Source organism: Mus caroli, chromosome 7 (assembly GCF_900094665.2).
Source record: "Mus caroli chromosome 7, CAROLI_EIJ_v1.1, whole genome shotgun sequence".
Lineage (NCBI taxonomy): Eukaryota > Metazoa > Chordata > Mammalia > Rodentia > Muridae > Mus > Mus caroli.
In genome coordinates, this window is record NC_034576.1 from 107,759,056 (window position 1) to 107,787,024 (window position 27,969).

The window sequence follows — 27,969 nt, forward strand, 5'->3', positions numbered from 1 at the left end:
TCACTTGGACTGTTGTGGCTTCTCTTGCATCCTGTCCACTTCCTTCTCACTAGGCCACATGTATTTCTCTCATCACACACTGAAGTGAACAGTGCAACACCACCAAAAGGATCAATATTAAGAGCTGGATCCATAGATCTGTTGTTAATTACTTACTGTGTGTTGTTGGCTAATTAGTTTTTCTGAACCTTTTCTTCACTATAAAATGAAACATAATACATATTCCAGAAAGAAGCTGGCAGTAGTGAATGCTGTAATCCCAGCATTCAGAAGGCTGAGGCAGGAGGATTGCTGTGAAATTCGGGCAGCTTGCAGCTACATGAGTTCAGAGCCATTCTGGATTACACAGTGAGGCCCTGACTCAAAAACAAACACAAAACAAAAACAAGAAATATCTAAAAGGATCATCTAAGATAATACATTTAGTATTGGACACACACCCTAGCACTGAAGAGTTCAACAAATATCTGACCTTAATTCCTCTCCTGAAAACAAGAGCAAATCTACTGTCAAGCATTTGCTCAAAGAACTGGCACTGTCTGTGCATTAGTACTGGCTGAGGAGACGTGCCTCTGGCTTGAGACCAACTGCACTGCCTTTTGGACAGTTTTCCTGATAACACTTTCCCATCAGTGCCATACCCTTCTGTGTGGCATGCACGTACCACTTCAAGCTGGCTCTGAGTACAGCCAGCTTTGCAGGACAGCATTTCTCTCTAGGTCAAGCTATAACAGGACACCCCCTAGACAGGAGACCTCCAGGGAACCTCAGAAACAGTTAAGACAAAGTATTGAGTGGGAAATGATTACTAAAAAGTTCTAAAGTAATTTTTTTGAAGAGTCATTCTTCTCAAGCAAAACATTAGGTGAGCTCTCTGGGCAAAGACACAGGGGAGAAGAGCAATAACAAGAGTGGGAGAGAAACTACTACACACAAATTCACCCAACAGGAATGGAACATGAAGAAAATCTTCATGTTTACCTGGGTAATTCTGGCTTCCTGAAAATTCCTGCCAGTTACTAAGGGAACATAATTCCATCTAGATCTTACTCTCCACATTGCTTGCTCAGCCTATCACCCTCCTACGCACACCTGCTCTCTACCGCATTTATAACCCACTCATTAATAACTGGCTTCAACCTAAGAGCTTTCAGAAGTTAGAATTCCCAGCATACCCCCAGATGAATTAAATCATAATTTGTAAAAATAGGAAACAGTTATCAGTAATTTTCAAATCTCCCTGGTAATTTATAGGTTGAGAATCCCTGGGATGATGCTGCTGCTGTTGTTGTTGATGATGTTGATGATGATGATGATGATGATGTATTTTTCAGTCTAAGTCTTGATCTATACTTCTATGTCCTTCCAGACCCCAGTGTAGCCTACTAATCCACAACTAACGAGATAGCAGTTACTCTAGTAAAGCAGTAAAAAAGAGGAGTGGTCCTACCCTGTTTCCTTAAAGAACTCAAACCAAGAACTATAGTTGAGACTTGGACAGAAAGAATATGTTGCATTTTCCTCTCCCGAAGCAATATAATGACCACTCCAGGCTGAGGCAGAAGACCACGAGACCATGAGGCAAGACTGTATAAGAAAAAAGAAAAAGAGTGAAAAGAGAAGAGGAGAGGCAAAAAAAGAGAGCGTCTTTGTGCTGTTTAAAGACAGGACAGGGCAGGGCAAGAACATAAAGGAAAAATAAAATGACAAAGAGTAATAGAAATGAGAAAAAAGAAGTAAAAATTTGTAAATATTATGACCCACAGACTGTAATGAGGCTAGTAGAGTTTCAGTGCTCTCTGTATCCAAGGCTCTATCACCTATTAGGGCCTCTATGACCTCATGCTGGAGTAGGTCACAGCCCAAAGTAGGCGGGCCTAATCTCTCTGGGCAGCTTGGGGGTTCCTGCAGCAGCCACTACCTTGCCCAACCCCTCCCACTCCCCACCATGTTGGTCAGTAGCCCCCACCTGCTAACAATGGATGAAGCAGATGCCACTTGGGCCCTCATCAAGGATAAGGTAGGTAAATTGAGAGGGCTAAGGAGAAAGTGGCAAAGTATGACCAGGCTGGGTCTTGGATGGTTTCTGTGTAGGAAGAGGTGGGAAATCTAAGACAAGAGTAGCAGTAGCAATCAACTTATAAAAGTCACAAAATACACCTGAATGAATGAGTAATGGGTGAATGAACAGCAGCAAATTTAAATGAAAACCAAAATCCATGAGAGGAAAAAGGAAAAAAAAAATGTGTATTTTCCATATTAAACCACCATCTTAGAGCAGAGCATCCAGCAGAATTGACGGCATTAACTCCCATTGCTCGTGAATATGCTAACCACAAAGGCAAGGGAGGCAGAAAAGGAGAGAAAGGGTCTTCCCAAGATTAAGACTAATTGGTTTCAACAGTGAAGTCTGTACCTAGACTAGACCTGCTAATGATTACATTATCATAAATGAGGTATTTCACTACAGAAAAGAAAAAAGAAAACTCTCCTTATATTATCTCATTGAATACCTCAGGGCAAAGATACACAGGATAAATGTGCCAACTTCAAGCACAACAGGGCACCTCTGAGTGCCCTGATTTCTTTCTTTCAATACAACAGGCCAGCACTTCAACACTGCTTTATGTTACAAAATAAGAGCAGAGCAGCTTCAGGGGTCATTGGGTAAATTCAGTGTAAGAACACAGATATGTGGAATCTGGGAGATAAAAGGCAGATAACTTGGAACTTCTGTATGGCTTTGCAATCTAGCATAACTGAGAGCCAGAAGGCTCAGCCAATGAAATCTATAATGGGTCAAAACTATAACAGCTAAGTTACTGACTACTAAAAAGGATCTTACCAGGTTCCCAGGTACTCTCATGAACTGGTCACCAAGCACAAATACGGCAAACAAAATAATAATAAGTAAAGGGCAAACCTAAGGAACTGGAAACCCTAAACAGATATTGGAACAATACAAAAAAGAGACATCACACACACATAGAAAGAATTATTCCTTGTAGCTACAGTAGAAAGAATGTAAGAGATAACTGTCCCTGCAAAAGAAAATGGACATCATAAGCCTGCATCTGTGTATCCATTTTTCCCTAATATTACCCATATAACCCATCACCTAGGCATGATCTTTGAAGATTCCTTTTTTTTTTCACATCCATGAAGAGACCAAGTTCAACCAATTCTATGTCTTCAACTCTTTCCCATTATGTAGTTCAGGAACTAAAATTGTGTTTTGCTTGCAATTATTGCAACAGTCTTAAGTTACTTCTCTTTCCTGCTTTATGCTTTTTTAAAAAATCAGCTCTCTTCTTCCTGGTCCCATCTTCCCACCATGGGCTTATAAGTGGCTTCCCGGCATCCCATTGGCCTCTGAATGAAAACAGTCATTTGTGAAAGGCATACACATATGACTTTCCATATCCTTTTTCCTGTGTGCCTTTCCTCTTCCTTCCTTAAATGCAAGTAATATGAAATTATGTGCTCCTAAATGTTCCTAAAGGTTCAGGGATTTTCCCTGGCTGACCATTCTGTCAGGAATGACTACTGCCCAACCTGTTAATTCCTCCAAAGCTCAAGTACTGCCACTGACCAAATTCCTTTGATCATCTCTCTATCAAAGACAAAGACTTTTAAATCATTTATCCTTGACACATCCTGTTATTATTTTACTTAACTACTATTCACATTTTTGTTCCGTCCATTAACCCAAGCTACATTGGTATAAAGACAAAGTCTCATTCTTTCATGTATCAAAGTATTTACCAAAATTTGGCACAAAATAAAACATTAGATTCTTCTACAGGGAACTGGGAAGTAAGAAACAGATCTGTTAGTATACTGTAGCAATGTACTTAAACAGTGAACAATAGTGGGTAGGTCAATTTAGACAACACAAGCTAACCTCTGACCTTAACTCAGCCCCTGACTTATAAACTGGCCACCTGCAGGTCATCGAGGAGCGTTTTGGGTCCAATGTAGTGGCAGTACCTTTCCTGTCGGATGCAGCCTACTATGATCTACTGGGCGTGTTAGTGAAACAGTCCCGTCCAGCCCACACCCGCCTGGCTTTGCCAGGTAGGCAGGGCAGAAGGGCACTGAAATCAGTAGGGCTGCTACCAAATCTTCTAGAACAGGCAGGGTCTGAGGGTGTCTTTGCCCACTGCACTCGGGAATACTCACCAAATGGCCGAGCCGAGACAGCCTATGAAGAAATGCGAATGATGGATGGGCAGCCCTGCAGGATTCGCCTACATATGGGAGGTCTGCGCAAGAAAGTTGCTTTCCTGCTGCTACCACCAGGGCAGGTGAGCCTACAGCAGAATCTTCCCTGGCTCCGAAGCACCCACAGCATCTACGTCATCTACCAGGTCTTCTCCTGCACCTGGCTGCAGCTAGGGGTTTTGCCTACAGCCCGTGAACCCCAGCTGATCCGGTTACAGCGGTCACTACCTATTGCTTTCTCCTGCCTCAAGTTTTCACTGCAGCCCAAGGGTGTGCTGGGACCACAGAAGTCTCTGACCAAAGACCCATTGCCCCAAGGAGCCAACTGGGTTAGACCTAGCCTTAGCATCATAACAACTCTGGTCCCCACATCAGTATCTGCTGATACCCATGAAGTTGCTGATGTACCTCCACCTGTCCCAGCCCCACCTACACCACCTCCCCAAGAAGGGCCAGAAGGCAGACCCACCAGATTCTCCCATAAGGGTCGAAACCCCTTCCGGAGGGGCCCCTATATGCTTTCAGGTACTGCTAGGGGAAATGAAGATGAGGAAGGGGAAAGGCCATTGGAGGGAGAGGGTACAGGAAACATAACCAAGGAATAGGTTCAGCAGCCCAGAGTTTGTACAGGACCTTCATGAAGGACTGAGGGAGCCAAGGGGAGGGTGAGGTGGAAGCATGGTCGTGGTAAGGTGGCGGGATGGAGGTGTTGTAGCACAAAGAATCAGAGGGAGGGACTAGGGAGGAATACCAGGGCATGAGTCAAGCTGTGACTATCCCCAACCCTAGCAGAGAACTGGCTCTTCAGCCCCCGCAACCCTCCACCAGGAGCCCAGGGTGGGGGCCCCGGGGACCCAGACCGGCACTCCATGTCCCTGCCCCTGCTTCAGGGTTTGTCTTCGGAGTTCGACAGCGACGAATGAAGCTGAGGCAAGAGATGCAGGGGCCAAGGCCCCTAAGATCTGGCATAGGGATACTGGTCCCCAATAAACATCAGCTGCTGCAGCCCCAAACCACCCTAGGCCTGTGTGCTTCTTCTTCTAGGGTCCAGAAAGATGAAGTCTCCATTTTCCCCTACGCATCAAGTCCTCTCACCTTCTAACAGTAAAAGGGCTATCTTGAAACCTTATCATCAGTGTTTTCACCAAAGAGAAAAATGGCCCTGATGATTCCCCCATCTATATACAATCTTCATAGGGCCACAGCCCCACAGATAAAGGGTGGCAAAGAAGAATGAGCACAGAATAGAGATTTCCCTTTTATACATATTGCAACAAGTTCTCATAAAACATTCATCTGGAATAAATTAAAAAGTCCATTTGCCACTGCCTCCAAACATAAAAAGGAGCCCGTGTCCTGGATTTCAGCCCAGGCCACAGAAGGCCCTGATTGTCCATGGAAGAAAACTAAGGATTGAGGGGCCCAAAGCCTGAGATGGGAGGAAGAGATACCTCCTCTGAAGTATCCAACAAGAAAGGCGAGGTGACAGCATGGGCCTGGGAGATGGCAGCCAACTCCTTGAGAAACTCAGGGAAAATGACTGCACAGTAGACAGCATTCTTGACTCGCAGAGCCTCACCTTGGCGCTCAGAAGCCCCGCCCCGGGGAAGTAGAACTGGAGTTGAAGCCCCTGGAGAGCCCCCACCTAGTCCAAGTCCTGTTCCATCTCGCCCAGGTTGAAGAACCTGCGCCGCCTGTCGGGCCCTGGTTGGGCTGTGTGCATGCCGCAGGAGTAATTCCCCCAAGGATGGCCTCCGGCTCCTCACTGGGAATAAACAGGGGTATCAAGAAAGTGCTGGGATCAGGGAACCTGCCTTAGTCTGAGGAGCAGATTCCCTAATCCCCTTAAATTCTTAAACTTCTCCCCTGGGATTCTGGAAGAAGGACAAGCTGGACAAGAAATGAACTGAAGTCCATTTCTTGTCTTGTTTCCAAAGATGACTGAAGATGAGCAAAGTGCTTTTCTTAGTCTCACACCCAAACCCAACTTGTTCAGCATTTCCCCCTCTATCAAGTCTCCTCAATAGCCAATATTTGAACTACTTTATTCCCAGCTACAACTCCTTCCTTCTCCATGACCCCTCCCCTAAGGAATTTAATCACTATTCTACCACCACCAAGATCGATTCCCTCAGTCTGATATGCCCTAACTTCTTGTTTCCTATTGCCCTCTAGAGCAGTAAGTCTCAACTTTCCTAATGCTGCAACCCTTTAATACAGTTTCTCATGTTGTGGTAACCCCAAACATAAAAGTATTTCATTGCCACTTCCTAACTATAATTTTGCTACTGTTATGAACTGAATGTAAATATCTGAAATGAGAGCTCCAAAGGGTCACAGTCCACAGGTTGAGTACCACTGCTTTAGATCTACATTCATATATAAGTCAACTACTACTTTGCTCTACCTACCTAGAACTGACCCACATCCTCTGCTCCTTCAATACTGACATATACAACTGTAGTTCAAAACTGCTTCATTCTTCACACTCTAGTGCCCATCAAGGGTCTACTACTACTTCATTACTCATCAGCCCTTGTCCTATACCTGCCAAGACCTCCCTCCCATTGGGTATACCCATACAACTTCATATTTGCTTAGACTGAACTGAGCTGTCTAAAATACTGCCCTCTGTCTAACTTTCTGGGCTTCTTCACTAGAGAGCCTAGACTCTCACCACCTATTCACCACCACCTCTCATATTGGTGACAGAGACAACATATAGACTTATTAACCTTTCATTCAGAGTCCTTCACAACCAGGGTCTCACTCACCAACCTCTTCTCAAACTCTCTAAACCACCCACCTTCCTGAAACCTAGCAGGCCCCTTCCATCTAATCTGTAGCTTTCTCTGGCTACAATTTACCATTCCTACCTTTTAAACCTAGCTCAGTTAACTCACCTGGGAGAACCCTGAAGACACCTGTGATATTCCCTACACTGACTTTCTGTTCCACTATCATTAACATCAATAATTTCTTCCCAAAGCTTCTATCTCCGGCACTAAACTATGAACTCAAGAACTTAAGACCGTCACATTTAATGTTTCCTTGTTTCCTCAACCACTGACCATATTTCACAAAACTCCCTTTCCATCTCTGCCCTATCACATGCTTCCTTTCTTTTCAAACTTCCTGGTCCTGACTGTTCTTCCTGAATCCCTTCTCTTAGTGCCAATTACCTGCAATTACTCATCACATGCAGATTTCTAAATCTCTCCTGATTTCTTAGTGTCTGAAAGATCAAACTTCTGCTCAGCCTAACTGCCACTCTAAAAACCACTCTTACTCCAGCTAAAGTTTTCCTGTCTTACCACCAAATGTTCCACAACCTTGTAAAACTCCCTATCCCAACTAAAATCTAAGATGTCTCCTGAATAAAAACAGAATACATCTATACCTACCTAATAGGCCTTATTATTTAAGGCCACATATCACATCAAGTTCTCACAATACCTCAACCCAATAACTTCCTTCTCCTTCCTTGTCCCTTGACCCTTATGCAGTTTGTGTTGATACTGCCAATTAGGCTCTTTTAATAAAACAACTATATTCTCTGACCCAAAGCCTGACACAAAAACTTGCTTTTCAACAACTCTTCAGTTTATGGTTCTTAACTAATGCTGGACAATGAAATATCTAGGGAGAATAAAGGAGGGTGATCAGTTAGGCCTCACCTAGGGAATCAGAGCGGCGGGGTGCAGGTCCTGCTGTAGGACCCTCAGCCCAGTCCAGCTTGCCACGGGCAATGAGGTACTTCTTGGCTTTGGATAGCAGAGCAGGGAAGTCCTCCTGGGAGGCCGCAAAGCTCTCAATCTTATTCTTCACAGAGCCCAGCACCTAGGAAGCACAACTTTATGACCTTTCTGATGGTTCCACAATTATACCGACCTTTCTAGTCCCACTGCACCTGGTCCCAGCCCACCCAAGGTCACTAGCTGTGGGCCTGGCCCACCACTGAGCCTGGACGCACCCATGCATGCATGCATCGCACACCTGCAGCAGGGACTTGACACTGGGCTGGAAGACCATGTTGGTGTTGAGCAGGAAAGAGCGGAGCAGGGGCTGGGGGTGACAGGCCAGCTGGGCCACCAGCCCCGTCAGCAGGAAGTTGACATAGACGGAGTTCTGCAGCATGTTCTCGAGTTTGGCAAAGAGCACAGCCATGAAGGGGCCTGGGAAGGGGGTGGGCACAAGGATACAAGGCCTGAACATAATGCACTCTGCTCATATTACTCCCCCAAACAAGACCCCACTAGATGAAAATTATATGTAAGTATCTGAGTATCAAATGACCTGTGACCAGTCTATCTAGTCAATTAAGGTAATCCAGATGCCAGCATTACAGACATTATAACTGATGAGTCGTTCTTAGGCTACAGAGTCAGAGATCTCATCTCAGATTTCAGATGTGTCCTGGGACAGGATAAGCTGAAAGCTCTCCAACATTTAGTTCCCTGTTTGTTGTAAAAATAAATATACCTACCTCATTATGATAATTAAGAGGACCAATGAGATATCAATGTCAAATATCCAGTACAAGATCTAGTAATTTTTTCCATTTGATTATAACCATAACCTATACTGTATTTCTCAGTTTTTAAGAAGCTTCACTCATGAATACAACAGAAGAATACAGAGAACCAAAACACAGAATCAGGTTCCAAGTAAGACAGAGTAACATGAAACTGGTCACAAAGAAAGTAAAAAAGAGCTGTAACACAGAAGAAACTATGAACTTCAAAGCAACTAGTAAGTTTTTAAGGAAACAGAGATAACATTAGCTCTGTCCTTCAGGAACAGGGAAGAGGGGTAAACTAGATCCAGCAGGAAAAGAATAGCTTAGTTGGGGCACAGAAAAGTGATTCAGGATAAGAAGGGATTAGCATTATGTTCTGGGAAAGATGCCTTGAGACATAACAAGACACTAGACCACTAAAGCCATCAGAGTATTTCTAATGAAGGATTTTTGGAGAAAAGAGATGTACTAGCAAGTATGATATCAGAATAATGAACAAGAGGTGGTGAATCCTGAAAAGTTTTATACTGCCATCTGCTGGAGGTGTTCATACAACTAGCCACAGCTCAAAAGTAATACTAGCTTAAGAGTCTAAACAAGATCTCTAACTTTTTCCTTCTGTTCATTCCCTGGGAGTACCTTGTAAAGGATAATATAAAGAGCACAAATAACTTTACCAAGAAGAAAAGGGAAAGAGGCACCAACTAATACTTCAAGACTGTGATAAAACCGTATTACCTCTTAAAAATACTGAGCAGGAAAGGAGTAGAACAGAGGCTTAAACGAATAGAAAGATAGTTTTCTATAGTCTTCAAGAGAAAGAATACGGCCCAGTGCTATAACAAGACAGTCCCAAACTTACCAAGATACACAGTAAATAAACTCGGTTATCAACAACTAGGATAGGTGGTGTCTTGGTCAACTTAAATCTTCTGTAACTCACTGATGATAATCCCAGTGTAAAGCTACCATTTGCTGAGTTTTCACAATGTGCCAATATAATATTAAGTGATTTTCATGAACCAATAATAGGTCCTAACTTAGGGTCTGCTTAATCCAAAGCCTGTGGTCTTAACTTTAGCAACTGTACTGCTTCCCAGATCGTCTTGCTGGGATGTACATTAGAGCTGGATAAAGGCTTGTCTTGCTCATAAACAAAACAGATCCATCCCAAAATCTCAGGTTAGGTCTAGCTTCAGGGGTATCAACCCAAAAGGCCTACCAGGGACACTCAGAGACATACTTTGTCATTTGCCCTCAAAGTGTTGCCAACCATCCAATCCTTATTAATCATGTCCTTAAAATAACTATATTGGATAGTCATGGCAGCTAAGAAAGTATAAGACAGTAGATGGAAGAAGTGAAATCAGGCCCTTCATTGAAGAGACAGAAAGTGCTGAGCAAGAAGGAAATGACTCTAGGACCATAAGAGACCTAGCAGAAGATTGAAAAATACACAGACTGGTGGGAATGGCACAAAACAGAGGTGCACCTGTGTCTTTCACACAGGACAGTACAAACATCGTCCATGTGGCTCAGATGTATTTTTCACCAAGCACAGAGCATCCTATTTACAAACCCCAGAAAATGGCCAGCCTAAAGGAAAAGGAAGAACATGCATCTAAGGACATACAAGGCACAGACATAAGTCAATATCCAAACAGCACAAGCATGGAAAGACATATCAACAAACATGAGGGCACAGTATGACATGATATGTATATAGAAGGGACTCAAGCAAATTGGATGACGGCTAGGCAAATACATGAAAATGGCATAGCCAAAAGGGTCTTAGAAATCAGCACAAACATGTTGAGAACATGCAAGAGTACACACAGTGAAGGCTTAGGTCAAATAGCTTACCAGTGAAGGGCTGGCTCGGCAGCTGGTGGAGAGTCCGCAAAGGGCTGCTGAGGAAGGGGCCGGGGGGCTCAGGAGGGCAGGTGAAGCTCTCGTAGGCCTCCTCCTCCTCAGGAGGTAGTGGAGGCTCTAAGGGAGGCTCTGAGCCAGCTCCACCATTGCTCAATGCCACCTCTAGCTCCTGGAGCTCTTGCCCAAAGCTCTCTAGTCCTGCCATGTCCTCAGAGGTACCCTCTAACAATTCCCTAACTCCTTCCTGTGGCACCAATCGTGGCACCAGACGAACCTTCTTGGCTCCTTCTGGCCATGGCCCTGGTACCCCATTGAGCTGGGGTGGGGGTAGGTAGCCAGGGGTATCCCCTACACCCACAGCTAACCCTCGACTCCCTAGGTTTTCCTCCTCTCCTTCCCTTACATTGTCCCTGTCTTCCTCTGGTAGTAGACTGCGTTTCTTAGTCCGAGAGCCAAGAGGGTTAGGCTCAGGAGGGGGGCGCTCGCCATCATAAGGGGCAGACCAGGTTCGGCAGGCTCGGACACAGCGGTCTACACCACGGCGAGCCTCACGCAGATATTCCAGGTAATTGTCTTCTAGCTCACCAGGCTCCTCTGCAGGACTGGGCCTTCGACCAGGGCTGGAAGTTGGAGATGCAGTAAGCCCTGGTGATCGAGGAACTGGACCTGGGGACTCAGAGCCACCTAGGCTCTGCTGCCGAAGAAACAGAGCCAGACGAGATGGTGTGGAGGGACGGGGCACCGTTACCACTGACGAAGAATCAACACTTGGGCTTCCAGGGCCTTTAGAGAAAAAAGAAAAATAAACTCAAGGAGACAGATCAAGACACAAGAGATCTAGAGACTAAAAAAGAAGAAAATGAGGAGGTAGAAATGGAACCATTTTGATAGCTGACTCTCCAATCTCTAGACTAGTTTTTCCTAATTCACCATCTCCCTCACCACCTTCATGAATGAAATTATACAAACAGAATACATGAGGAGGGCTAGTTCTTCCCAGAAGTTTACCCAGAATTTCTCTGGGAATGCTAAAGATCCTCTCTGCAAGACCACTCATTAATTTCTGTAGAGAAGGAATTACACTCATTGTCACCTTCCTCCCCTCACCCAAGCCCTGCTTTCTCTGTAGGCTCACCCATAACCCAGGCCATACCCGTGATGTCCTCCCTTCTCCCTGCCTCTCTGCTAGGCCCACCTCGTGCCCATGAGGCATGCTCTGGTCGAGGTGGGCTAGGGGCATGGTGCCGACAGCAGCGTGGTATTAGGGAGAGAAACTTGTCAGCTGCTCGTCCATAAAGATCCACATCACGCACAGCTGGCTTCTGGCTCAGCATCACATGGTTACATGGGACAAGATACCTGAAAGAGAGCAAAAAAAAAAAGAAAATAGGGTGATGAGGAAAGAAAGCATCTAGAAGAGCAGGCCAAGTAAACTAAAATGCTAAACCAGACTCCTCTGAGACACTCATAAGCAACCCCAATACAGCCCACCACCCCAACAAAACACTAGGCCCTGAGGGTCAGCCATCCCTCAGCCCTGCCCCCACAGGTACCTGAGAACCAGCTGCAGCAGAACATCCTCACAGCTGAGGTTCAGAAGGGTCCTGAAGAGACTCAGAGAGACCATGCAGAGCTGAGGGGGAAGGGGAGGGAGGGAGTCACCATAAGAGCTCTCTACCCTCCAAACTATTTACCATTCCCCCAACCCCTGTCCCAACTAACCACTCCTTGAATAGCCCATGTGCCCAGGTCTAGCACAGAACCAGTATATAAGTATTAACTAGATAAACATATAATCTTTGTGAACAAAACTTCACCATTCACAGATAAGAAATAGTCATGTGTCAGATCCACTGGAATTCTACAGACCATGTACATAACTGAAGACCAACATATTGATTCCATTAATGCTCCAATGAGACCCCAAGGAAACAGACACTAAGAAAGACTATTATAACAAAGTAAATAATTCAAAGGAAACTACAGCAATATGAAAGCAATATGATACCTGTCAGAATGTACTGTAGTCACCAGTACTTGAATGGTTACCAATAAAGAATCAGAGGGAACCTGGAAGAATCCCAACTGGGAAGTAAGTGGAATTATGAGTATGGAATCAGAGTCACCTCTCCAACACCAGTGTATCTCAGGAGGTGGGATAAAAAGCTCAGGGCAACTGACAGGAAAGGGAGAAAGTAAGTGGGTAGGTCAAAGCAGGAAAACATTTTGTTTTAAAAATGGAAGCCTTATTTCTGGCTAGACATAAATAACAGACATGCAATAAACTAAAACTCTCATTGCTCTGAATGCCTAGTGTTTTATGCTTTCTTTATGGCAAGTATATCAGATATCTTTGTCTTGTATAGTCTTGGCATTGCTTGCTAAATGGCTGTTAAAGAATTAAGTGGATCAATAACTGGAAAATGTTCACACTTAGGGCAACATAGATTTCCTAAATGACCATTTTTAACTAGCAATGAGAATTCAGACTCCTGAATAGTAGGGTGAGCAACAATGTAGTTTTTCAAAGACTTGATCATCAGAACCCATATAAGCATTTTACAGTCCAGAAGAGACTTTACAGATGTGATTAAAATTATGGACCCTGTGGGGCTTCAAAGTGTAGCTCAGTGATGAGTATTTATTTAGTATACATGAGGCCCTGGTTATGATATACAGCATCATGATTTAGAATGTAAGACTGTCTCACAAAAAGAAACAGAAAGAAGACTTAGGAATATAGCTCAGAGGTAGATTGGTTGCCTAGCACACACAAGGCCCTGGGTTTGGCTCACAGTACTGTTTCTTAGAAAGAACTGTAAAGAAAAGAAAAATTGGGAAAGGGGCTCAAAATATTGTAGGGATGTGACCCATAGTTGTTGGCTCTGAAGATGGAAGAAAGCAGTCAAGCTGGGATGGTCTTCAGCAGACAACAGAACAAAAGCCCAAATGTGTACTCCAGAATGAAAAACTAATGTTTTAAGTCATTAAGTCTGTGGTCATTTGTTTTGACTGCAATTAGAAACTAGCACAGACAATCAGGCCCACAAACAAGTTAGCCACAGTGGTTCACTTGAAGGCTCAAAAGCCAGGCCAACACACTATCTTAAAAAAGACCAGAAGGTGGAAATGAAAGCATCTATGTTTAACATGGGTATCCTACAATCAGAAGAGACCTAGTTACTATAAGAACCAGCAATCAAGAAGTAACAATCCAAGAACATGAAAAGGTCCTAAAACCCTTGGAAACTAACAGAAGTAAGTGCTAGAAACTGGAAACCATGAAAGAAAACTACAATAGATTAGGATGAAAGAATGGCAGATAATCACAAGGATAATAGAGGAATGTACCTTGAGGGAAATGAACTATCAGGGCAACCCATGGGGCCAGACAGACCTCAGACACAGGCATGCCCTACCTTTAAAATAAGGATAAAATATATATACCTTTATAAAATTAAGTGTTTGATATCTTTTTGATATACCTTTATAAAATTAAGTGTTTGATATCAGAAACATTCACCTTCTCTTCTCTCTCCTCTCTAGAATGCATTATTCCAATCTTCTCAATTCTCATCCCTCTCATTCTTTCTCCCTCTTGCTCAGTCCATCTCTAGTCATACAGATCTTTCAGTCCTAAAATACGTTATACTCATTCTCTATTACGTGCGCTTTGCATATTGGTCCCTCTGCCTAAACTATTATTCTTACTAAATATTCAAAAGATAACTACATCATCTTGGCATAACATCGCCTCCTCTGGGACATCTTCTCTAGCTAATCCATTCTTTTCTAAACTTTTCTACTTATTTATTTTAACTTACTTTGCACAAATAGTAACCTCAATTTTCAACTGTTTTAGTAACTTAATTTGTTACCTATTTTCTGCATTAAATAAGCGCTAATATATCAGCAACAATGACTACCATGATATACCCAGCATCCAGTGACCCAACAGGATGTTGTATCAATACAAATGTGCAGTCAGAGGGAATATAAGTAGGTGGACAGGTAGATTTGTGCCCTGATTATAGTTCAAATACAGTCAATCCAAAGAGGAGAGACTGCAAGCATACAAGGAACTAGACCATTTATTAGTACAAACACAAACCCAAAGCACTCTTACATCAGCCACAGTTAACTGAGGGAGTGATAAACAGCTTACAGGAACTATGAAGCCATACTACATCGCAAGCACTGTATCACGGCAAAGCCTAGAGCCCTGAAAGATAACTGTGCTGCAGATGCACATAGTATGAAAACAGGAAAGTAAATTAAATTCTTTAATCAAAATGGCTGAAAGTTTAGTGCTACATAGTTCCAGCTTGAAGTGACTGCAGGAGTCAAAACCCAAAAGAGAGCAGGAACACTCTTGGACAATAGAGATCAGAGAAAGATGGCTCACCCAGGTAGTAAGCCAGGACAGAGTTTAAGAGCCATACCCGGGAGTTGCTGCCAATACGGGCAACGAGCGTGTCAAGGATGGTGTGGGTATCATGCCGATGTAACAACAGGAATCGGAGGAAGGTACGGAGCAAAGCAGGCTCTGAGATGCTCCGCAGGAAAAGTTCCAGATAGGCGGTACTCGCAATCATCTCCTCCACAGAGGTCTGGATGAAGGGAAGAAAAGGTTGGACACTTATGTTTTCCCTGCACATATAATAATTTCTATTCCCTGGATTCTAGAAAACAAGAAGTATCAGGAAGGGAAGAACACTACCCACTGCCTTCCTTCCACATAAGTCCTTTCACTGGTCAACCACCCTCCAGACAAGGTACTCCTATGCCTCACCACCTATCATCCTTACCTTGTGCAGGGCAGGGCCCATGACAGGCACCAGGAAACCATTGTGAATATAATCAACCAGCTGCTTCTGCACCAGAGGGTGAGCTACCTAGATGGAACAAGAGAGAAGGAAGAGATTAAGACAAGTCCACTGCCTGGAAGGGAAAATAATAATATAATATAGGCATAACGCCAGGAAATGGACACTCTTACCCCAACTTCCCAAAGGAAGTCTTTCATCCTACCTGAATGACTGCATTGCAGAACTCAAGGGAACTCATGAAGAGTGCAAGGGCAGGCACTCCTATCCAGTCTTCCCGGCGCAAGCAGTGCCAATCATCCCCTGGAACCTCAATCTTTCGAGGCAGTGAGGAGTACAGGGCACTCAGCCCTGTGGCCAGCACCTAAGGAGGGTTACCAAATGCTCAGATAATAAAACAAGAGGGCTTTGGGAGCTAACTAAGATTTTTATGGGAATACAACTAAGAAAGTACCAAGGTATGTATTAAGTTGCCATGTATCAGAACCTCACCTACAACACCTGCCCTATCAAGCTATGCTCATGTTTCTTCCCCATTCCAACACCAGGAGTTGCCTTCAAATCTAAAGTAAAGGGCCCTCCTTGATACCTAGCCTTTCCACATCACCTGGATAGGATGGATGCTGTCCAATGTTCACATGCCTCACCCTACCCCCCATCCTAGGGTTTGCTAACCGGGCAGAAGTAAGAGTGATCTGCGATGTAGCGGCCCACAGTGGGGCTCCCATCTGACAGAGCCATGAGCAGAAGTAAAGCATCACGGGCCTGCTGGCCCAGGGTGCCTTCTCGATGGACAAAGGGGACAAGGCGAGAAAAGAGGAGAAGACGTGGAGCAGCTCCAGGCTCTGGGGGTGGCTGCAAGAAGAACTCGAGTAGTGAAGGCTCCCGAGCAACACACACGCACAGCTGGCTGAGAAGTAGCACCAGGCCTTCATCCAGTGCTGGACTACTGGGCACAGGGCGGCCACAGGCATCCAGTAGGGCAAGCAGAGCCTCTCGAACTGGCCCATGCCGCAACAGAGGTTGGCGAGCTTCGCTCACTAGCATTTCAAATAGTTTCAACTGTTCAGCCCGCCGTTCTTCAACCCCATCCCCAAACTCATCCCACTGCAACTGCCATGTCAACACTCGGCTCAGCAGATCTTCACGAAGAGCAAACTCTAGCAGGGGCCCAGGGCCTGAGGGGGCTGAAGGAACCGCTCGATCCTCTGCCAGCAATGTTAGCATTTGGTACGTGTGGTTTCTCACAGCACTGAGATCATCTGCACCTCCAGCAGCTGCCCGAGGGCCTTGCCGCTCCAGGATTCGTACCACCTGAGGCAAAGGACAGAAAACAGGGTGATGCTACAGTAACTGAATGGGGTGATAAAAACATCAGACTCAGAAGGTTATAACTACTGAGGTGAGTAACAGACTAGGTATTTTGTCATGGAGTCTCCTACCTGGGACCAGTGATTCTTGAAGACCATGAGGCATGTCTCAGGGTCAGCCATGACAGGGGTCTGTAGACTGGCCCCTTGTGGTACACGGTGCCCAGGGACGCGGGAGGCCAGCCTGCTCAACCAGTTCATCTTCTCCATGAGGCAGGCTGGACAGGGCCAGCAGCCAGAGGACTACACTCTGAGAATGTACCAGCTGGAGGCTTTCTCCACTTCTGTCTCCAATCTGCTTCATCCGGTCTGTAGGAGCCAGTAGCTGGCCACAGAGCCACAGATTACACCCAACTAGAGCAGTAGCAAGCTCAGAGTTCACTGTCCAGTCCAGTGTTGCAAGTCTAATTCAAAGGGAGAAGATGAAAATGATAAACAGCTCACTTCTCTTGACTTCCCTAAAACAATAACTCAGAAGCACTCCACTGAAAATTACACAAATTACACAACTCCACACAGTACATGCAACATATATGCCCAAAATAGAATGCATAATTTCTACCACCAAACTTGTAGCTTCCTCAACCTTTTCTATTTCACTAAATGTCACAAACATTCACCTATATGCTTAGATCAAAAGCCTGGCCATAGTCCTTGTTTACCCTCTTCCTTCCAATATCTAATTCATTCAACAAATCTTGTCATTCCAGAGCATTAGGAGTTAAAAGCCAGCTTGGACTACATAAAGTTTAAGGTAAGCTGAAGTGACATAGTTAAGACTTTGTCTCAAAAAGAAAATAACAGGGATAAAAAAAGTATAAAAAGAAAATAACAGGGATGAAAAAAGTATAAAAATAAAATTATATCTATTATAAGTTTCCAATGTAGCTTTCTTTGAGACAGGCTCTCAATATATGAACAGGCTAGCTTTGAATTCACTATGTAACCCTCAATTCATCATTCTGGCCTCAAACTTACTCTTGCCTCACTACCTCACCCTTACCAACGCTGTGTTTAGAGATGTATGCCACCCACCATACCTGGCTTATAGTTCTATCTTTGCATCATGAGAGTTTATTCTCCATTCAGCAACCATATTATTTTAAATCTAGATTTTACTAAATCTCTCCTCTGTTGAATAGCCTTCAATGGCTTCCTATCACACTAGTCAGTCCTAATTTTTTACCTTATCCTACAGAAGCCTATACAATGTAATTACTACAAACTTCTGTCAGTCTCCTCCTCATTGATGCTTTAGTCACACAAGTCTTAAATATTCCCTGTGTCTAGAATGTTCTCCAGCTCTTCCCCTTGCTCTCAACAATTCTATTAAGTGCTATCTTCTCAGAGAAGGCCTCCGTTCTCAACAATTTTCTAAACAGCTTATCTTCCTACCTTCACTTTCTAGTTCATAATCCCTTAAAGTTTCTATTATCTGAAACCTATCTATCTTCTCTAGCTAGCTATCTTCTCTACCAAGAAATTAGTTCTTGGAGGGCAGGATCTGCCTATCTTATTTACTTTTGCATCCTTGGTGGCTAAAATAGTATCTATTTGTTGAATGACTGAATAAATACCTGCTCAATGAATGAACAAATAGATAACATATACCAAAATAGCTATTGGCTCAGACCATAACCCACAGTTCCTTCTCCATCATACCTAACACCTCTTTATCAGTATTGTCACTAAAGAGCAAAAACTCATCACATAATGTGGCTCAGCTGTGTTTCCTCTTTAGATTCTAAAGGAGCTGAAAGAACCCAGAAATCTGAATCAAGTCCCACACTTTGACCTAAGGTTATATTAACCAACACGTCCTTTCATCCATTTCATCACTTAGAACTAAAGGAAGATGGCAACTGTGCTGAAGGACATCTTTTGTAGAAATGATCTTATACAGGGAAGGGCCAGTCCTAAAGATCAGGAAAGGCATACTCAACTGATTAATTCAATGTATAATACTGATAAAGTACTGGACATTGTACTAAGCATTGAAAATACAGGTAACAAATGGGTAGGATAGGCAAAATACCTAGAAATTTTGCAAAACTGTAATAGAAGAGTGAAGAGATACAACTAACTTTGCCTGGGATGCTGTAAAGAGGGCTCCACAGAGATAGTATCTGACTTAGGTCTTTAATGATAAACTAGTTACATGAGGAGCTTTCTTCATATCGAGAACAATAAAGTCAGGCAAAATGGCTCCCACCTTAAAATCCCAGCACTTGGGAGGGCAGGGAGGAAGATCAAATTAGGCAGGTGGCAAACAGCTGGTCTAGAATATAACTGAAGATAATCTGCCTCTGGATTTAAACCAAAAGTGAAAACAGTAAGACATGGCACATCCAGAGGTGAGCAAAAGAGGTGATTAATGAATCTAACACTGGAGACTTGGGAACACCACTGATTGTCTTGTAACACATAGGGAAATTATGCTTCACAAAAGGTGATAAGATCAAGCATAGCACACACCTGAAATGCCAGCACTCAGACTAAAGCAGGAGACTACCAATTCAAGGCCAGCCAAAGCTATATAGCAGGTCCCCAACTAGCTCAAACAAAAAAAGCATCCCTCTAAGTCAGAGGGAAAAAACCAAGATGGAAGAAAGGGGAAGACAAAAAAAGGACAGACAACAGTTTTAAGCATGTTAAATTTTGAGACACTTAAAGAATACTTCAAATATCCAGAAAATGGGCTAGGAATGCAGCCTCATTGGTAGAGTACTTTGTCCAACATGCACAAAGCCCTGGGTTCAATCCCCAGCACCACATAAGCCAGGAATGATGGTGCACACCTACAATTCTAGCACTTGGGAGGTGAAGAAAGACAGGATAGAAGTCCTAGATAACCTTCAACTACAAAGTGAACTTAAAAGCCAGCCTGGGTTATAAGACTAGCAAAAAACATAAATATAAAAAAAAAAAAAAGAAAAAGAAAGAAAAAGAAAAAGAACATACTTCAGTTCAGAGTGAAATTAAACTAGAGCTATAAAATTCAGGAGCTGCCAGTTCATAAGTGATCAATGAAGCTGCGAATGAAGCTAAATGCAAAATCTTTTTAAAAAAATAAAAATAAATTTAATAAAAACAGGATTTAGGAAAGCAGAGTGTGGTATCTGAATGAAAATGGCCTCCACAGACTCATAGGAAATGACACTATTAAGAAGGTTTGGCCTTGTTGGAGTAGATGCTGCCTCATTGTTACTGGGATTGAGCTTTGAGCTTTCCAATGTTCAAGCCAGACCCAGTGTCTATCTCTCTTCCTGCTGTCTGCCAATCCAGATGTAGACCTTTCACTTTGAGGTTCTTATCTGCCTGTACACCATGACCATAATGGACTAAACCTCTAAACCTGTAAGCCAACCCCAATTAAATGTTTTTCTTTATAAGAGTTGCCATGGTCACGGTGCCTCTTCACAACAAAAACCTAAACTAAGACACAAAGAGAATTCATTGACAAAGATTTAGCCAGATAAAATCGCATCCCTATAATCCCAGCACTTGAAAAGCTGAGGGGGGAAGATTGTCAGTTTGAGGCTTGCCTGAGTTATATAATAAAGTAATTTCTCAGAAAGAAAGAAAGAGAGAGAGATAGAGAGAGAGAAAGAAAAAGAAAAAGAAGAAAAAGAAAAACAAGATAAAAAATGCCAGGCATGGCAGTATATGCCTTTAATCCCAGCACTTAAGAGGCAGAGGTCTGTGACGTCAAAGCCAGCAGGCACTATCTACATGGAGAGCTCCAGACCAGCCAGGGGTACATAGTGAAATACTGCCCCTCCAGAAATAACACACACACATATATCCATTCACACCCCCAATAAAGACAGGGAGGTAGTCAGAAATTAGAGACGTCTAAGAAACAATGATCTAGAAACCAAGGAATGGATGTTTCAAGAAACTGGAGATTGCTCGTAATCCCATAAAGAAAACAAGTAGAATGAAGATGGAAAACTGTTCACTGGTTTTATTTAATTTTTTTTTTTATAATCTTAGAAAAAGTTAAAGAATGCCTGAGAGTCAAAGTATAAAATATACTTTAACAAAATTCAGTGACAAAGAGAAGGATGAAAACAGGGCCATTTGTGTAGAAAAAATGGGGAGGTGGGAGTCAGAATGAATTGAATGCTGCTGGCTCAGGCCTGGGAAGCTGAAACAGGAAAATCACAGTGAGTTCTAAGCCAGCCCCAAGGATGTTTGTCAATTAAGAAAATAAGTCTGAAGAAAGGAAAAAGTTAATATGGATAAATAAGGAATACGATATCTGAGGGGGGAAAAAAGAGCATATACTTTTAAAAGAAAGGAAGACAGCAGTACAGGATGAGTGCCCACCTCAAGTAAATATAAATGCAAAGACAGAGGGAAGCATCTACTACCTCACCACCCTCCCATCCTTCACACCCCACCCTCCCACCCCAGCCTCAGCCTGCCCCCTCCCCGCAAGCAGGAGACTAACAGTAAGGGAAAAAGAAGTGAGAAAGTAAAGCCACAGAATGGATGCTCACTCTTTCACACAGCATTCTATAAACTATCAACAACTGCACATGCTAGTGGCTAAGAACAGAAAAGATGCACTGGAAACAGTACTTACTCATATGAAGTCGGAAGGATCTGAGGTCCCAGGCGAGCACAGGCTGAGAAACAAAGCCCACAGTTATACGATAAAACTCTTCCCTCTTACTGATATTAGCCTTTGATACTGTATCAGCCTCTGCTGGTTTCTTTAATCACTGCCTATACCTTTGTAAATATAGTCCCATTATTAATTAAATTCTTATGAAACCCAGCCTGAGCCATCTGCCACCTGCCACCTGCCAAGGAGCTTGACTGATACAAGAATACTCACTGTTTACAGAGTACTCGCTACAACATATCTCATTTGAGGACTGAAAACAAATAGAAACCTTATGCTTGGAAAAGAATAACACAAATAGTAGGTAAGGCTTGAGCTCTGAAATTCCTCAAACAAAAGTCTAAATCTCAGTGTACCATCTTTCAACTGTGTGATATTAAGTAAATCACAAATCTGAGCTTGTTTCCTTGTCAAAAAATTCCTGACAAAGTAACTATTCTTTTTAAGAAGTAAATGAGGTAACAGCACTCCAGGCAAAAAGCCAATCCTCTGTAAACTGTTTCTTTGCTCTTTTCCTTTCTGGTCCTGTATGACAGGGTGCTCACACCTCTGAGATAAGAGGTCTAACCTGCTCTAAAGTATGTCCTGGGCACTCAAGCCCCAGGAAGCTCAGCAAAATAAGCTTTTCATGTGTCTAAACCAAAACCCCTCCAGGTTTTGGAAGATTAACAAACTGTTTCTATCATGCAATATCTGGGGTACCCAGTCTTCCTCCCCTCCTTAACCACTACAAAGTACCCTTTTCTCACTACCTCCTGTGAACCTTAACAAGAACCACAGAAAATCAGCATCTTAGAAGTCAAAACTGAAATCTAGGCCCTGTTCACATGCTGAAAAAAAAAAAGATTTAAAAAGGTCTTTCCTTGATATTCCTACCACCTATTTAAACTCCTGGCAAAGAAGCAGAACTGCCATGGAGTTATGATGCCCTTTGTCCTAGAGCAAAGTCCAAAGAAAAAGATAGATTCCTCTGTCTTCCCTGATTTACCTTAAGGCTAAACCACTAGGCGAATAGGGAAGCAGTAGTTGACTTCTCCAATCTACACACAGCCAGGATCAGCCACTCACCTCAGGGTCCAAAACACAATACAGCTTTATAGGGCCCCACAGCAAAAGGTGTCAACCAACCTTAAAACAGCAGAGACAGGAAGTGACTCAGCTTCAGCTTCTCTTAAGAACCTTTGCCCTGGGAGAGGCAAAGAGAAAGAAGCAGGAAGGGAGATAGATAGATAGATAGATAGATAGATAGATATAGATATATATAAACTTTACCAGACAAGGAGAGACCAAATATATATACACACACAAACTTTAGCAGCCAAGGAGAGACCAAATGACCTTCCAAGAAGAAACCTCTTCCTAAACAAAACTGATTTTTGGCATAAGGCTTTTGGCCCAAACACACTGAAAGTGGAAAGACCTGATTAAACGTGTAGAAATGAGGGGGGTGTCAAGGGGGCCTGTCTCAATAGTCTATCTGGAGCTCAACTCATACATACCATCCCTGCTTTTCAATGTCTCAGACAAATAGGCTTTCAGGATACAGCCCACCTCTCCCCATACCAACTGGGCCTCTTACAGGTATCTCTTCATCTCAGTGGATGGTCATAAGGCACAAAGTGAACTGCTAGTCACAGTGACTGTCTTTACAACAGTGAACTCCTCAGTGTCACACATGGTTATCTCTACACCTGTTCTTTGAGGATGACAAAGAGGAAGTCAAAGACTGGGTGAAATTGATCCTAAAGGGTAAGAAAAGTTCACTGGGCAGAGAAGAAAAGATGTTCCTAGAAGAGGAAGCAGCTTTTACAAAGATTCCAAGGCTAGAAAAGTAACATGTTTGTTAGAGAACTGTGAACAATTTATTCAAGCTAGAACACAGAGGAGGAAGTGGCAACAGACAAGGCATGAAGAGGTGAGTTGAGGCCATATTAAGGAAATTGGATGTTGTCCTACAGGCTACAAAGAGCCAACTTTTTTAAGCAGCATAGTTTCATGATCGAATTTGTATTTTTAGAAAGATCATTCTAGGAATAGGCAAGAAAAGATCAACTTTTAAAGCAACAGACTTTAAAAAAAAATAGGTAAACACCAAGGAGCTGAGGACTCAGGCAAAAGTTGGTGATGATGTGGCAATGGAGATAACAGAGGGAAAGTATTGGTCATCTTAGTGACTGACCAAATTTAGGAGGTAAAGGAGCAGAAAGAATAAAGGATGACACCAAAGTCATCCTCTGGATTGATATGAGGGCAGATGGTTGCAAAAAAATGGGTCATTGGGGCAAAAAGACTAAGTTCTGTTTCAGGCATGTTAATTCAAAGATCACTGTGGAGATTTATGCATAAGTGCATATATATATTTAGAACACAGAGACTGAGACAGATAAAAAGAAATTATCACATCATTCTGATTTTTCTTAATATATTTTCACATTCTCCCTTTAAACTAAAACTTTTTCTCCCCTAACCAGAATGAGAATTCTATGCAACTTCATAGGACTACAACTTATTTCTATTGTTATCTTATGGGACTGAATTCACAACAAGAATTTGTTGAAAGAATAAATGAATGAATTTGTTTTCCTAGCCCTCACTAAGAGTGCACACACCACCACAAAAATATTTCTATCACTACAGCATCCTCATCCATGTTTCATCCTCTCAGACCTACCACTCCTCTGTAGATCAAAAGTCAAAATCCATTGTAATTAATGTTACTATGGCAACAAAAAGTTTAGTATAGCAAACAAAAAGCTTTCCAAATTCTGTGCTTTCTCTAGTAGAACCAAGAATTTATACAGATCCTAAGAATGCTCTAACATGCCAACCATAGTAGTGAACACCTTTTACCCTAGCACTTGGAAGGCAAATGCAGGCAGATCTCTGTGGCCAACCAAGCAACACTGTGAGACCTCATCTTGGGGGAGGGGAGAGAGGGACAAAAAAAAAAGGAGTGGGGGAGGAGAGAAAGGCAAAGAAATTCTCTAACATGTGATTAACATAATTATCAGTAATACGCCCAATACTATACATACCCATTCCATGTCATTGATACAATATTAAACAAAGCTCTCATCCCTATGACATGCTCATGCCCCTTAATTTTTTTGTTAATAGAACAATTACAAATTATAAAGAAATACTTCTTGCAGGTATGAGGTCCTCTATTTCATCACTTTTCCAATACATAATGTGTCCTTTGCCCATACTGCCTTTACTTTCTATTACAAATCTTCCTTCCTCTAGTCACTAGCACTATGAAGATGCCAAACTAACTTGTTTTATCACTCTACCCTGTGAAACTGCTAGCGTCTGAATCTGATTCCTCATCTCTAAAATTCCTTCCTTTGCCTACTTCACAAGGTATCAACATAATTTCAGCAAATTTTAAGGATGCTATGTAAAGCATGTCACTTTGATTTTATAATGAATTAATATAATATGTAAGCATGCATGCTATTCAGATATCTAAAGTTACATAAAATTACTATATAAGTACATGGTTCTTCAACCTAAAACAACACACACACCACTATCATTCTGAATGTCAGGATTTCATAAACCAGTAAAAATATTTATTTTTTAAAAAGGTGATCAACTTTTTATTTTCATCACTTTCTTTAAACCTACCATGTACTTTACCACTAATTATTTCTCCAGTGAAAGAGCAAAGAGCACCTTAACACCAAAAAAGAACAATAATATTAGAATAAGTTACCCCTGCCCCTCTTTTGGCAGTGTTGGGATCAAACTTATGGTCTTGAATATGGAAGGGCACTCTCCCACTGAGCCACTCCCCCAGGATATAACTTTATTTTTAGTTCTTTCATCCTGTCTTATACAGATGAACGCTACCATGGACTGGATCCACAGGTCAGTGTTTGGGAATCATTACTACAACCTGTTATGCTTGTCGGTCCTCAAAAGTTCTGATTATCTGGCCAGACATATCATTATGAAGAAGGCCTCTTTGGTCTCCAGAGAGAAGAAAATATACCACAAGATAAAATAACTAGCTCTGAAGCTGAGATTCTTTAACAGAATATAAACTGAGGCTGCCTCAAATTCTCTAGGGATAGTCTTCATAGAAAGACCTAAATATTGTTATGGGTAAAGGAGGTTCAAGATGCCTCAACTACATAGCCGACTGTCAGATCATAGAGAAGATCCAGAGACGTGAAAATGGTCATATCACTAGTGAGACTAACCCCAAATTTCATGTCTGTGTGGATAAGGAGATGGACTTATAAAATACAAATAAAATGAACTTAATTATAGGATGCAGAGGGAAATATGAGCTGTAAAATAGAGAAAACTTTTCAGGTGGTCAAAGTGTTTGGCATCTTGATTTCACAAATATGCACATATGTCAAAACATGTACACTTAAAGTATAAGCACTTACTGTACAAAAATTTGCTTCCACAAAGTCATGGTTTTTTGTTCCTGCTTTTCAAACTCCTAAGAAGAGCAAACCTAAACACAGTGCTGCATATGACAAGCCATGTGACTTCCATGAAAGCAACAGGGAAGGAGGAATGTAGTAAGGGTGCCCAGAAGCAGGCAAAGAGAAAATATGGGTAGTTCTCTCTCTCCACCTCTCAAAACACAAAAGCAAACTTCCTGATGGCCTCATTTTAAAGTCTGCCTTACAAAAGCAGAACCTGAGAAAACTGTGGTTCCATTATTACTCTGTAGATGACTAAACCTCAAACATTTTCCTTATCACAGTTACTGTTGCTTATGATGCTGTTTTGTGTGTGGTGTTTGGGGTTTGTTATTGTGGTTCTGGGTTTTTTGTTTGTTTGTTTTTTCTCCTCTCTCACTCTCTAACATATCTATGGGCACAGGACGGTCAAGTGCACAACACTTGCGCCCGGACTTTACTTGATCTTAAACTATTGCTCACCCTGGACAGGGCATCCAAGGAGGCCCCACAACCAACCTGAGCTCTCATCTCACCCTCAAGCCCCTTTCCTCCTTTGCCCTGCTTTCAACTGCTACACCAAGGCACAGCCATCCCACGCTGGTTCCCGCCTTGGCCTCTAACGCTCCCCATCCCCGCACAGGCCTTACCCCCTCAACTCTTGTCCCAGGACGTCCCTCACCTTTCCAAGCTCAGCGAACCCACACCCTTTGCAAACGGTGGTTATGAGTTCCTTCAACTGGGCCCTTCAGAGCTGGGCCCAGGTTCCCCTCCAGCGGGCTTCTTCCTGGTGCACAGCACCTAGGCTGTCCCCTGCCCCCCTACCTCAGACGTTCGCAGCCCCTCACCACCTGCCAACCCTTCACCCTGTCCCTTCAATTCCCAAACCCGGTGCCGTCATCCCGAATCCCCTCGGCACCTTGCGCCTCTGCGCGCGCCGCGGCCCACGCGTCTCTTTCGCTTGCACCACGCCGCCCTGCCCGGGCCTGTCGGCGGCCGGGCTAGGTGAGTTCAGGCCGCCACCATCGCTCTTCAGGCGAACCAGCCGCGCCCCGCCCCGCGCCACACGCAGCCCGCGCCCCCGCGCACCTCACGCAACCGCCCAGTGACGCACGGCTGGGCAGCGGCGTGCCAGCTCATTGGTCCGGCCAGGCCCCAGCCAGAGCGTCGACGCCCGTTTCCTGGCAACGGCCGAGCGCAGGGGCGGGATCTCCGTCCGCATTCCAAGAAAGGAGCCGCTCCACACTCTCAGGCCCCGCCCCTTCGCCTCGCAGACTCCGCCCTTCTTGAGGATTCTGGCGTTTTATAGGGGACGACTGAGAAGAGGCGGGGCCAGAGGAGAAAAATTCGAACCCGAGGGCAGAAGGCTGCTCTAAGGGAGGGACAAGCTTCTGAGGCTAGGAAAGAGTAGACTTTGGAAGGCACTGGGAAAGATAGAGGGCGAGGACGAGGGGGCGGGAACACAGGCCCTGGGCGGTGCTTATAGCGTCAAGTGGGCAGGGCTTTTCCTAAAGGATAGGCCAAGGGCCAGTCTGTGGGCAGGGCTGTGGAAAGCTCTCCTAGACCAGGCTGTTTGCTACCAAGCTAGTTTGTTTCCACCAGACTTGTGCACGCCGGTTGGATTCTACCTTCCTACCCGTGAAGACCGCTTCTTCCTAGCTCTCCCGAAGCTTCCGTGACCTCGTAGAACGTGGAATACGTTCTTACATGACAGCCTGGATTCCTGATCCGTTAGAACCTGTCTCAGTCTTAGGGCTGAGAAAGGAAAAGCGTCCAGAAGCAGCACTTACCATGATCCCTGTGCATAGAGGATGAAAGAGCTGAGAGATGGCTTCAGGGAGAAATGCTGGCTGAAACAAGAGTGAGAAACACTACGAGAATTAGCAGTTTCCGATAAAATCTGTAGTTGAAAGTATTCTATCAGTGTTACCTGATTGTGATCATTCTGTGATGACATAAGATGATGGATGATAGGGGGGCATGGGTAAGGAGTTTACAGTTTTGTGTGTTGTTTTTGGGACTTTTCTGTGAGCCTAAAACTGGTTCAAATTAAAAGTATCCATAAAGAAGAAAGAAATAAAAATTTCACCCTAAAGATAGC

General features: G+C 43.4%; 2 protein-coding genes across 9 annotated transcripts; one reads left to right on the top strand and one right to left on the bottom strand.

The window, feature by feature from the left end:
• The first annotated feature begins 1,894 nt into the window (after nt 1–1,894).
• Nucleotides 1,895–5,237, top strand: C7H11orf42 (chromosome 7 C11orf42 homolog). Of its 2 annotated transcripts, XM_021166865.2 has the most exons (3): nt 1,895–2,020; nt 3,951–4,749; nt 5,017–5,237. In XM_021166865.2, exons 1-3 carry the CDS (start codon nt 1,949–1,951, stop codon nt 5,145–5,147), a joined length of 1,002 nt encoding a protein of 333 aa, XP_021022524.1. In that variant the 5' UTR covers nt 1,895–1,948; the 3' UTR covers nt 5,148–5,237. The 2 variants fall into 2 exon arrangements, with proteins under 2 accessions (XP_021022524.1, XP_029335317.1); XM_029479457.1 differs by lacking the exon at nt 1,895–2,020 and having other exon boundaries at nt 3,922–4,749; nt 5,014–5,237.
• Nucleotides 5,238–5,461: 224 nt separating this feature from the next.
• Fam160a2 (family with sequence similarity 160 member A2) lies at nt 5,462–26,915 on the bottom strand. Of its 7 annotated transcripts, none has more exons than XM_029479454.1 (13): nt 26,788–26,915; nt 21,403–21,445; nt 16,884–17,215; nt 16,117–16,755; nt 15,647–15,805; nt 15,424–15,510; nt 15,058–15,225; nt 12,169–12,248; nt 11,811–11,974; nt 10,607–11,398; nt 8,221–8,399; nt 7,902–8,064; nt 5,462–5,989 (listed from the first exon to the last, which is right to left on the bottom strand). In XM_029479454.1, exons 3-13 carry the CDS (start codon nt 17,019–17,021, stop codon nt 5,631–5,633), a joined length of 2,928 nt encoding a protein of 975 aa, XP_029335314.1. In that variant the 5' UTR covers nt 17,022–17,215; nt 21,403–21,445; nt 26,788–26,915; the 3' UTR covers nt 5,462–5,630. The 7 variants fall into 7 exon arrangements, with proteins under 7 accessions (XP_029335314.1, XP_021022520.1, XP_029335316.1 ...); XM_029479456.1 differs by having other exon boundaries at nt 5,470–5,989; nt 11,201–11,398; nt 11,769–11,974; XM_021166860.2 differs by having other exon boundaries at nt 5,470–5,989; nt 11,769–11,974.
• Between the last annotated feature and the right edge of the window lie 1,054 nt (nt 26,916–27,969).

Excerpts from the sequence above, each read along its gene's own strand:
- C7H11orf42 (XM_021166865.2), top strand. The coding sequence starts at position 1,949 with ATGTTGGTCAGTAGCCCCCACCTGCTAACAATGGATGAAGCAGATGCC. Across the intron at positions 2,021-3,950 it reads GGGCCCTCATCAAGGATAAG|GTCATCGAGGAGCGTTTTGG; the intron begins GTAGGTAAATTG and ends GGCCACCTGCAG. Across the intron at positions 4,750-5,016 it reads GGGCCCCTATATGCTTTCAG|AGAACTGGCTCTTCAGCCCC; the intron begins GTACTGCTAGGG and ends CAACCCTAGCAG.
- Fam160a2 (XM_021166858.2), bottom strand. The coding sequence starts at position 17,021 with ATGGAGAAGATGAACTGGTTGAGCAGGCTGGCCTCCCGCGTCCCTGGG. Across the intron at positions 16,756-16,883 it reads TCAAGAATCACTGGTCCCAG|GTGGTACGAATCCTGGAGCG; the intron begins GTAGGAGACTCC and ends CCTTTGCCTCAG. Across the intron at positions 11,975-12,168 it reads CTGCTGCAGCTGGTTCTCAG|GTATCTTGTCCCATGTAACC; the intron begins GTACCTGTGGGG and ends GCTCTCTTTCAG.